The 11,983-nt window shown below is 48.2% G+C and overlaps 1 protein-coding gene across 1 annotated transcript in view; it reads left to right on the forward strand.

Moving 5' to 3' along the window:
* Nucleotides 1–3,079: 3,079 nt before the first annotated feature.
* LOC104275133 (acetyl-CoA carboxylase-like) overlaps nucleotides 3,080–11,983 on the forward strand; it is a gene marked incomplete at its 5' end in the record, with an annotated part of 25,553 nt that continues 16,649 nt past the window's right edge. The window contains 5 exons of the mRNA XM_009871000.1: nucleotides 3,080–3,223; nucleotides 3,955–4,075; nucleotides 5,932–6,028; nucleotides 8,607–8,703; nucleotides 9,354–9,489. Of these exons, the coding sequence (XP_009869302.1) occupies nucleotides 3,080–3,223; nucleotides 3,955–4,075; nucleotides 5,932–6,028; nucleotides 8,607–8,703; nucleotides 9,354–9,489 (595 nt within the window). The remainder of the gene's footprint in view (nucleotides 3,224–3,954; nucleotides 4,076–5,931; nucleotides 6,029–8,606; nucleotides 8,704–9,353; nucleotides 9,490–11,983) is intronic.

The following is an 11,983-nucleotide window of genomic DNA, read 5'->3' on the forward strand; positions in this document are numbered from 1 at the left end:
CCCTTTTTGCAGACTTAACCCTTCTGTGCAAGTGTTTGGTCCTTACACAGGTGCCTTCTGTAAGCCTTGGGCTAATGCTGCTTTCCCTCCTTAGCCTCCTCCTTTATGGGACTCAGTGGTGGACCGAAACCCTCAGGGCTCACAGTTTACCATTTTAACAGATTCTGGTTGTATGGGATCCAAGGTTTAATCCTCTGCGGCCTTTTGTCCCACACATTCAGTTCTAGCCTTGCCTGCCTAACTGATTTAGCAACATTTCCAGCTCCACTTGAGCCTCTGCTGACCACGTGTCTTACTGAGGAACATCCGAATCCCTTAACTGCAGAAGCATCAGTTTTGGACTTCTCCAGCAGATGTGTTCTCTTTCACCCTTGGATATTTTCTTGCAGATACATTTATACGGCAATATGCATTGCACCATTTAAGATTGTTAATTGGAGATTGAATTACTTGTCAGCCTTTAAAAATGTAGTCCTCTGAGGTCAGAGATGAGGTGGTTAGCAGAGCCGAATGGATGAGCTATCACATTCGGTTTTTTCTCAAGCCCAATGATCATTGTCTGTGAGCTGGCTAGCCCTTCGGTGCCTTTTAACCTCTGGCACCCAATCCAGCGTGCAGCTGTGTGCGCGAAACAAGCTGGCACGATCTCTGGTGGTTCCTGAGGAGACAGCAGAGCACCAGCGCAGAGGCAGGTGAGGGGACCAGAGCCCGGCGTGGCAGTTTCCCTGGCTGACAGCCCTCCTCAGCCCCTCGGCTGCTCGGCTTCTGCCCCAGGGAGCGCAGGAGCTTGTTTTGCATTTGGGCCGGGCTGAAGTCAGGGTCTGATTTAGAGCTTGCGTGTGCCCGGCTTCCATATCCCTCCCGCCGCGCTCAGCACGTGCGCGTGTGCGGACAGATAAGTCATATGCCCGGCGTGGCAGTTTCCCTGGCTGACAGCCCTCCTCAGCCCCTCGGCTGCTCGGCTTCTGCCCCAGGGAGCGCAGGAGCTTGTTTTGCATTTGGGCCGGGCTGAAGTCAGGGTCTGATTTAGAGCTTGCGTGTGCCCGGCTTCCATATCCCTCCCGCCGCGCTCAGCACGTGCGCGTGTGCGGACAGATAAGTCATATAAATGAAGGCAGCGAGAGCTCGTGGGTACAACTTTTAAAAGCAGCTTGGGACTGCGTCGCCTCCGCTGACAAACCCTGACAAGCGCGCTCGCTCGCCGCTACAGAGGGATTTCATTTGCACAGCCCCTCACAATGCTCTGCCACTTCACCGAAATGTCTGGAGCACTCGGGAGAAGGAACTGCATATTTATCTTGATCTCCAAAAAGGGATTTAAGGGCGAGAGCAGGCGGTATATTAGACTGTTTTCATTGCCTGTCAGCAGTGGTAAACCTGAGCTGTCTACAGTGTCTCCAGATAAGCAGCAGCAGAGGCCCATTTTGCATGTACATACGTTTGCATTAGTTCATAGATGGGGAGTTTAAATCCTCTTTATTTTTATTTTCCTCTGTGGAAAGCATTTACCTAGGCTTGTGCCTGGCATCTGGAGGCCTGTGCTTTTCTTTTCCTTGAACCTAAATCTACGCTGCCGTCTTTTCCACCGTGCCTTTTTGTGGCACTGATTTTGTTAGTGGAAGATGAAGGTGTTTGAGCTCTGAAGGGAGACCTGAGACCATCTCAGTGCAAAACCACGACGCTTACATGGTCTTCTAAATGTTAGAGCGAGTTGCATAACTTCTGCGCCTTGGTTTCGTCTGTGCTTAAACCCCGACTGACGTCTGCCCCATGAGGAGGTTTGTGAGGATCATCTAGTCCTTGTGAAAGGCCGGACCACCGGGCCTTTTCTCCTCCAAAGGAAAATAAATTTAGAGATAGCAAACGACAGCGTTGTGCCTCGCTGGCTCGGCGATGCTTTAGGTGGGCACGGTGCCTCCCTGACCCCCGCTGTGATTAACTGAAGTTGTGCAGGCAGAAAGCTGGTTGCTCCAGTGCAATTTTAGAACCAGATCCCAATTTTCTCTTTACATATCCCTCTGACATCTTCTTACTTTCAGCCCCGAAGGGCCAAATCCTGAGAAATGCGGAGTTTCATGACGGGTGAGATGAGTTATGTCCCGAGTGCTCATGTCGGGATGAGGATGAAGTCAGACCCAAGCATCCAGGACCAGGTTGCCTTGGGCTCTGGGCTTCTCCTCTCTTGGGGTGCCCCTTCTTCCTAAAACTGGTTTTTTTTTGCTGGAGGAGTGCAGGTTGTTCGTGTATGTTTGAGGGTGGTGGGGTTTTTTTGTTGGGGTTTTTTTTTTAAGATCTAAATGAAGCAGGTGCGTAATGCCCTCTGTCTGTTAGAAAGACTCAACCCATAAAAATAACAAACGGCATGTATTTGCTAGAATGTCAAAGTTATGAGTTTATTTTGTAATGATGTGCTCCTGCCTTCATGAGGTAAACTGGCCGTGGCAGAGGTGTTATTAGTAATATGGACTCAGTGGAGCAGAAAGCCGAGTGACCGAGAGATCAGTGTATCAGTCAGTGAGAGGGCAAATGGAAAGAGACAGCAGGAGAATGAGAAAAGAGCTGCGATGCCTGGGCTGAGATTAGAGATGGAGCTAGGCGAGAGAATTAGAAGCCCAGCAGTCGGAGTCTTATTCTTTCCAGGCTCTCTAAGGAGCTGGTGGGGCTTTGTCTCTGCTGTCCCCAGCTTTCTGCACGCTGTTGGTTTTTTTACCTCCAGTTGAAGGTTTAAATGGATTCGCCCTATCAGTTGTCTTAGTTGGAGCAATTTTGAATTAGTGAGTTGAGCTCGGGTCAGCAGATTTGGTCACAGATGGGCTCCACTGCTGCTCAGGGAGTGGCACATTATATCCCTGCCCCCTGCCTCAGTTTCCCCACTTGTATCGTTCCTCTTGGAGATCACGGTTCATAAGATCTTACCTGCACGCAGGGCTCGGGAAGGTCCGTTGTGAGTGGTTTGGCATCCTTTGGCGTCAAAGTGATCGTGACTTGCTGCAGGCGTGGGCTCATGCGTACCTCCTTGGCCAACACCTCCTTGTCACATCCCATCTGCTGATGATTTTCCTGGGTTTTGTTTCCAAAGGTGCTTGGACGGGAAGTTTATACCTCCAACAACCAGCTGGGCGGGATCCAGATCATGCACAACAACGGAGTGACGCACAGCACGGTGTGCGATGATTTCGAAGGAGTCTACACTATTCTGCAGTGGCTTTCCTACATGCCAAAGGTAATCCCTGGCCCTGCTGGGGCACAAAGTGCCACCACCCGTTGCTTTGTTCATGGGGCTGGGGGGCTCTCTTGATCTCTGGAGTTTTTTCTGTGTTTGTGACAGATTTAGACTCATGATCAAGACCAGTAAGTGTTAGGGTATTGAAGTAAACAAAGTAGTTTTTGTCTTAAAGCGCTGCAGGAACCGGGATGTGGGACAGCCTGGCGCTGCCTTGGGTACTTTGGCATCACTCTGCTGGCTGTTGCCCTTGTAGTCTGGGCAGGAGGATTTAGTGTAAGCAGTGGGTTGTCTCTTACTGGGAAGACTCTAAAAGTTCCCGTCCGAGGCAGTAATCTGTAGGAGCTGATGCGTACCTGTGAGCTGCTCTGCAGCCAGGAAGGTAGCGACAAGAACACGCAGGTCACCTTCCTTCAGGAAGGAGTGCACAGACTGAGTCAGGTGGCCTGGTCACCTTTCAAACATTAAATTGGAAGCCCTCACTAACGCTGGCTGTGCCTGAAGTTCAGGAGCAAGTGAAGTGCTTTGGTGATGCCAAAGCAGGGTCTGAGAGAGTGTACAGAGCACCTTGGAAGTTCCTTCAGGTCTCATCACGGCTCTGGGATCCCGTCAGTCGCAGGGTCGTGCAGCGTGGGGAAAGAGAACTCTGAGCACGTCCTTTAGAGCTGGGGTCTGCTGCAAAGCCACGCAGGACAATTATTTCCTTCAGTATTTTTCTTTTTTCTCCTTAGAGTGTCTACAGCCCTGTCCCTATCCTCAAAGTCAAGGATCCTATAGATAGAACCATAGAGTTTGTTCCTACCAAGACTCCCTATGATCCTCGCTGGATGCTGGCTGGACGCCCAAATCCAAGTAGGTTGATCTTTGGTGGGCAGGATATGCAGTGATTCGTCTTGTTTCATGGCTGTTTGTCAAGGCTTTATGTCTGCAATCCAAATATATGTCAGAGCTTATACAGTGCTTGGTTCTAAAGAATTTGAATATATAAAAATATAGCATGTAAATTCTGGGTACTAGAGGACACCTACAATTCTTAGTGACTTTTATAGGTTTGGTTTTTTTTACGGTTTGGAGAAAAGTCTGTATACAAAGGGTCTGTACGCTGAAGGCATCACAGTATTTGTGCAGAGCTTGGAGATCTGTAACACTGCAAACCACAGAACCCCCGTGTACGCTTTTGGGGTTGTCCAGCCGCTGTACGTACAAGTTGCAAACTGGGTGCCCATTATGCCTGCTGTTATTAATGAGTTTGGGGGCCTAAAATGAGGTTTGTGATAAACTAAGTTTTCTGGTTTTGGATAATATTTTTTCATCATCTCTCAAGTAATTCATCCAGCTGTCTGAGTGCAGCTAACACTGGCTTCCAAATCGAGTGACTTCAGATTTTAATTTAGTGGAAGCGTTAAGGAAAGCAGATGATTCCCTGTGATAAGTTAAAGCAGATATCTCCTAGGTGAAAAGTTAAAGCCATTTATTAGAGGAGATATTGCCGTGATATTCTTCAAACTGACGCCCGACACGAGGCCAGAATCTAAACGATCAGCTTTGGGCTCACGATAAAGAGATAATTTTGAAATGGATGGTCACATTTTACGGTGGGGCCACAGAGGCAAGGAATGTAGAACACAGTAATTACAAGTTTGGTCTTGATAAAACACTCTCCATCCTGTTTAAGTCAGCAGAGGTTAGCTTGCTTGGATCTCCACTTTTAATTGGTTTTGGACTTGGGTTTGCAGAAGCAGAAGTGCTTGTTCAGATTCCAGCGTTCCTCGGAGGGTAAAGCTGGGAGGGGTTTTGGTTGGGCTTTGGGTTGGGGTTTTTTTGTTGCATTGCGTCGTGAAGCCCCGGTGGAAAGCAGGTGCCCTCGGGGAGTTGGGATTTCTGGAGCTGTCTGGGTGGGCAGAGCATCTCGATGCCTTCAGTTCGGGTTGTCCAGCTCCTACGGGCTGGAGTGCTGCAGAAAGAGCTCTCTGCAGATCTTCCTTGTCCCTCCCCAACCCAGCACGAGCAGTTAGTCCGAGGGAAAGCTCTTCATCGTGGCCTTGCTTGTCCACTGGAGCAGGGTCCAGGCTGAAATACTGGAAAACCTTCCTGCCTGGAAAGTGCCACGTGGATGGAGCAAGTAGGCTTTTGCTCTCGGGAGCACTTCGTTTCAGTTTTTCTAAAAGAATGTGTGAAAACATGCTCAGGTGTGTGCTCTAGTTTTAAAGGATTGTAGAAATTTTTATATTCAGTTCCTGAATTGCTTCAACATTCTTTCATTAAAGGAAGATTAGGCAGAATCCAGAGAAAACTGTGAAGTAAGTTTTAAAATAGAAATAGGCATTTTGAAAAGCATTTTTAATGACTTTACTGCCTTTTGACAAATGTTTGCAGTGTCTTGAAAAAAAGAGTTATTTGTTTAAAAGCATGCGAAGTCCCTCTGCTATCCGAACCCCATCGTTTAACAATAAATGATGCTTTTGCTGATAAATTACTGTCTTTATGCAGGCTAGCAAATGAATTAAGACATGATGGCTGAAGGCAGACAAATACTCAGCTGTCTAATGTTCCCTTGTATTATGATCTATTTAAAAGTAAATAAATAAAAAGACAGCACCACATCCTCCGGTTGGCATTTTTAAGCAAGTTTCAGTTGCTGCTTTGGTATTTTCTCTTCTTTCTTCCCTCCCTCCTCTGATATTTCCATTTTTTTCCCTTCCCTTTAGGTCAGAAAGGACACTGGCAAAGTGGTTTCTTTGACAATGGCTCGTTCCTGGAGATCATGCAGCCCTGGGCGCAGACAGTTGTGGTTGGAAGAGCAAGGTAAAGTCCAAGAGGCGATTTAGACATGTGTAGAAATCAAGTTTTCTTTATGCTCTGCTTTTTCCTAGAACATCCTTTGAAAGTTGAGGGCTGTAAGTAGAAATAAGTCAATGGAAACTTCTTTACCATGTGAACGAAGCGCGGTCTGATTGTTTCTCCTGTTTTGCTTGGAGGTGACAGCTTTACCGTGCACAAAAGCCAAAAAAGGAGAGACTGTGGGAAAAATGTGGGCAGGCAGTACTTGCTTCCCTGGGTGCGGGTTGCATAGTGAGGCCTTCTTGCAGCTCTGACGTGGCTGAGGGTACATTGTGCCATTTATTGGTTTGTATTTTATTTGACTTGGAAGAAAAGTTGCACTAAAGGTAGAGCAAATTGCAAGAGACGCTGCATCGAGAAGAGCTTAATGCTGAGGTTTGCGTGGTGTAACTCGCAGTGTTTTCCAAACGAGCACCTGCCACGCCTGGTCTTAGTTGATTTTGGTGGTGCCGAGAGCCCTGTGGCACTCGCCTCCTCCCGAGGGGGAGTCACTTCCCCTCCCCTTGCTGCAAAGTGGCTCCCGTGCAGGGTTCTAAAACCTTCCCTGTCGCCCCCAGATTCAGACCCCTGCCTTGAAAACATGTGCAGCCCGGGTCGTTCTGGGTGTTGCGGGTCCATGAACTCTCAGAGCTGGCAGGAAGCAGAAGCCTGGAGACGGGATCCTGCATTTTGACAGATGCAAATCGGAGCTGGGCTCAAAACCCCCTCCATCACCTCTTTTCTAGTTCCTCCTTTAGCTTTCTGCCCACCCCCTCCCCCAGTGGCACTGTGAGTTTCCTGCTCTGATTGTCTGCTCTTCTCAGAAACAAGCCGTTTGCAAAGAGTGCATTTATCTCCCTTGAGTTCCCACTCCAAGTGCCTGAGCTGTCCAAAGGCAGCGTGCCTGTCCTTTGTCACTCCTCATTCCTTGCACCACTCCAGCTCTTCCCTCAAGACAAAGCTTCATGCTCTTGCCTCCAACAGACTCCCAGCACCTTATTCATGTCAGTGGTTTTGCTTAATTGTCGGCCTTTTTTTTGTTTGTTTGTTAGCAAGCAAGAGGAGAGGAGAGGAAAAAAAAAAAGAAACCAAAATATTGAAGTGTCTGAACGGGATCCTGGAGGCTTCAGGTGTTAGACTTAATGAGATACAGTCGTGCCTGTGCATGAGGGGTGTTCAGGGTACCTGAGCTCCTAGCAGAAGTCTGCATCAAAGAAAAATCTTTTATTTGCAGATCTTTCACCTCCAGTACTGTCAGGTTCCCCAACAAGGCTTTCAGGTTAAGCGGTGCCGGGGGATAGGGAGGGAGTCAGTAGTTTGGCAAAGCTGGAAGCTCTCTGTCCAGGCCCACGCTCAGCTTCGCTTCCACTTCCTTCCTTCTGACAAATTCCAAGTTGCTTTGGACTCTCACACACAGGTATATATAATACAAATGGAACTGACTTGTTCAAAAGCAGTGACATTTGGAAAAAAAACAAAAAATAAATAGGAATGTATTCTTCTGGGATTGTTACTGTAAGTGCTGCCAAAACTCATCTTTTGTATGTATGTTTGGAATATGTGTGCTCTTGGCTGTAAATTGTCTTTTATTATTCTATGGCAACTTGTCCAGGGACACACTATAAAACAAGATGTAGCATCTTCATGTGCTAGCCTGATAAAATTTATATGAAGTATAATGGAAAACAGAAGTTGTTTTGAGCTGTTTTCAACTTCAATAAATAACTGTAATACTTGGATAAAGATGTTCTTTATTAGGTCACATGGGCCCTAATATAGAAGTTATAAGTTACCGATTTAAGACGGCTTCTGCAATTACGGGTTTCTAGGCAGACCCTTAATCATAGCAAATGGGAATATTCTCAGCCCCCCAGTGCACGGGGGCCGTGTCGCTTCTCCCGCCTGCGGCGCGGCTCGTCCGGCTCGAGGTGCTTGAGGAGAGAGCAGAGGCTCTGCTGGGACTCCCGTCCTGGCAGTAAGTGGCTGTCGTCGCCGGCGAGATGCCTTTTGTGTGAAGGAGCCGTCGGATGCCGCGGGAAGCCATCCCGCTGCGGAGGCTCTGGGGAGGAGATGGGTGGGCAAACCCAAACCTGTCCCCTGCGCCTCTCGGGAGAGGGAGTTCTTGTGAGCGGTGGAGGTTCAGCGTGGCTGAGGCGTCAGCGCTGTTCCGCCATGCAGCCTCTGGGTGTATCTCCTCGGCTGCCAGGGCTCGGGAAGCCTTGGGTCTTTGCGTTTATTTTTCATAGCTGAGACCATCAGTATCAAAATCTGCGTGGTGGCAGGTGAGGGGTAGTGGAGATTTAGTTATTATATTCCAAATCTGAGTTTATCCTGTTTAATTTTTAGTTGGGGTATGTGCTAGTTTTTAGCACTAGATTTCGCTTTGAGGACTGCAACTTCTGCTCTGAAATTCTCCAGCTACGTGCTGAACTCTTCAGAAAGACTTTTTCTGCCATTTGCTTGCGTTGTTTGTCTCTCCTGAGTATTTTGATGCAAATTGGACAAAACGTCTCGTTGTGTAACAGCAGAAATAGGAATTTTGATTTGTCTTTCATGTTACCAGGCTGGGAGGAATACCTGTAGGAGTAGTTGCCGTAGAAACGAGAACGGTGGAGCTCAGCATCCCTGCTGATCCTGCAAACCTGGACTCTGAAGCCAAGGTAGGTTGAACCTGTGCTGGGTTGCTTCTTTGTCCTCTGCAAGCGTCTCTGTGGAAAGAGCACTTGTTTTGATGGGGTTTTTTCCCCCCAACGTGGGACAAAAAGCGTAGCTGTTCCTTGGCGAGGTGCTAACATGTGACAGGTGTTGGCAGGGGTGGGTGGGCAGCTGTATGGGCCCTTCCTCCAGGAGACACGTTCCCCAGCGCTGCTGCTTCTCTTCTGACTTAGGTGAGGGGCAGCCACTAGGGCCTAGGAGATCTGACAAGCAAAAATAGCCATTTCCCTGTTCTCTTGCAGTGACCATAGTGTTTTGTGGTCCTTCTGCTCTGTCATTTTGTTTTTCTTCTGCCTGATTTCATCTCTTTGGGTTTTTCTCCTCTATGTATCCTTTTTCTCTCTCCTTCACCTTCTCACAGCAGTCAGAGCATCAGGCTTTCCATCCCATTTCTGTTCTTCTCTTGATGGTAGTGACAAAAGGATTGTCCTGATTTTCATGTGGCCAAGCAGACCCTAAACATTTCCTGTGCTGCGTCCTTCATTGGCAATTCCACCTCACAGCTCGTGTTGCGCCTGCTTCTGTGGTTTTATGCCAGCTCTTACATTAACGTGTTTTGAGGCTTAGCAGTTTTATTATTTTTTATTCCCAACAGATAATCCAACAGGCTGGGCAGGTGTGGTTCCCTGACTCGGCCTTTAAGACTGCGCAGGCTATCAACGACTTCAACAGAGAAGGGCTGCCTCTCATGGTCTTTGCTAACTGGAGAGGCTTCTCTGGTGGAATGAAAGGTAACCATCTGTTTTGATCTCATTTTGGTGTTGTCCTGTAGCGTGCCTTGTCTTTTACTGCTCGGGCCACTGCTGCTGTTCCCCTCCGTGGCCGTCTGAAATCACGGCAGCGCTCTGCCCGGCTTTCTCATGAGCCAGTTGTGATCTTTGCACAAGAGCCAGTTGTGACCTTTGCACAAGGAAAGGGGTGCTCTGTGCTGTGGCAGCTGTGGTGACGAAGAGTTTCGTTCCTCTCCTCCCCTTGGCTCGTCTCTAATAGGCACGTAGCAGGAATAACCAGAACATGCAAGGTGTGCATTTGATGCTGAGCTCCTTCCCTAATAGGCAGTGCAACTGTATTTTCATACCCTCATATAGAGTTATAGGAACTGGCCAGGTCATGGAATCACAGAATCATTTAGGTTGGAGAAAACCTTGAATATCATTGAGTCCAAGAAGGTCTCATGTGCAGTGAGAGCAGGTAACAGGATGTTAACAGTGATCTGGTTGCTCACAACATTTACAGCTGCCAACCCGGGCTAGTTAAACTCTAATCTCAGGAAAACCTTTCTGCTCGGAGAGCTTTATATCCTTCTGCCTCAGCTTAAAAGTGGGGCTGGATAAGCCATCAACATCACATATCAAAAATGAGCAGGCATATTCAGTCAGCACTGTGTCTTTGGTGATTTTTCCTGCTGTAATATCGTCCTGTCCAGGACCGTCTCCCAGTGGACTCTTTGGGTGGTAGGGATGCTCAGAGGAAGCGAACAGTTATAAAACTGCTCAGTTAATATACCAGCAGTTACCTCTTTGCACCGCATATTGCTACTTTAAATTTTGTGAAGTGCGAAGAATGTGAGATTGATACTATAAAATTCAAATAAGTAAAAAGATTATGGCCTCTTGCCTGCGTGTGGCACTTAACAAATGCAGAAGAACGGTTACCGAGGCGCCGACACGGGGAAGTCGCTGCCCTGGGCAGGCTCGCAGGGCGACAGAGCCGTCTCACTCCGCTGCGTCGTTAGCGGGGCACAAAGCAACAGATGCAAAGATGGAAGATGGCAAAAGATGGCAAAACTCTTCCCTCTGGAAAATAGCTGTTTAAGGGTGGTTTCTCCCTTAGGCACTTGCTTTCCCCACCGCACAACTTAGGGGCGAGCGTAACTATTAAATATTATTTTGCCTTCCTACATGGTGAGATCTGGCAGCTTTGCCGGTGCCCTTTGCTGGGTTCCTCAGAAACTGAGCCCAGCTTTGGAGCTGGGACTAGAAGCCCGAGATGGAAAAGGCACTACGAGGATGCTCACACCACGTTGTGTACCCCTGCTTACTCCGGAGTAAGTGGGAGGAGTAGAGAGTTGCGGCAGAGGGGGGAAAGGCAATGGCCTTTTGCATCTTGGTCCCCGTATTTCCCTGCGTCGTGCTGGCTGTCGGGGCGTGCGTAGCACGAGTCGCCGTTCCTTGGGGAGTTGTTTGCAGTTTTGGTTTCAGCGCAGGCTGAGGATTATGCAGGGAGGGAAAATAAACAATTATGCCACCCCTCAGTGCACACAAACACACTGCCAGGAGCCGACTGCACTGTGGGTAAAATGACTCCAAAATTGTGTGTAATGAGTAGGAAAAGATTAGAGACAGCTCTTGCTATGCTGAAAATTGACATTAGTGGAGGAGGAGGGGGGAAGAAAAACAACCAAAAACAACCTCTTTCCTAGTCGGCCTAGGAGGTCTAATTCGAGCCGTAAAATAAATAAATATCTAACATAAATAAAGGCGTATGGCGCTGGTGGCGGTGGTTTCCCCGACGAGCTCTGTGTGGCCAGAAGGCTCTTCAGCATAATGCAAAATTAAATTATAAAAACTGGCTGGAATATTTAGATGGAGGAGCCATTTGGAAGTGGTTTATTTAGGCGAACCGCCGGTGACCCACAACGGGGAGACATCAAGCGTGAAATTTACTGGAAATTAGCACCAGGGTCTTGGACTCGGCAGGAATAGTTTGATAGCATGCAAATCCCCGCGACATTAAACCGCAGCGCCGCTTGGGCTACAGGGTCACTCGTAGTTGCCTTTTCATGTTTTACTTATTATTTTTGCCCAGGACAGGTTATAAATAACAATAAAAAAAAAAAAGAACCGGCAGCAGAATGAAAAGGCTGATTTAAATCTCTGATTACCTGGATGTTGCCCGTGTGTAATGGGTTTATGAGGGACATTATGCGTCCGCGGCCGACGCGTGCCTGGTGTTTACCTCCAGGTCCCATCCGATAATCCAGCCAAGCTGATGAGATCCGTTCCAGCTTTTCAGAGGTTCAGGGCACGCTGCCCAACGCTATGGAATTTAAAAAAAAAAAGCTCTCTGCAGCCTTCCTAGCATGCTTGGTGCAGCTCGCTGCCAATATTTGCACGTACAGGGTAGGGATAACAGTTTCCAGCAGGTTTCGTATCTACGTGTGGTAGACGCCGATGCACGGGCAGCTGAGCAGGCAGGCAGGGAATGGGCAAGTGCGCTGCAGCC

The sequence above is a fragment of the Apaloderma vittatum genome, unplaced genomic scaffold (assembly GCF_000703405.1).
Source record: "Apaloderma vittatum isolate BGI_N311 unplaced genomic scaffold, ASM70340v1 scaffold23936, whole genome shotgun sequence".
In the NCBI taxonomy this organism is placed as follows: domain Eukaryota; kingdom Metazoa; phylum Chordata; class Aves; order Trogoniformes; family Trogonidae; genus Apaloderma; species Apaloderma vittatum.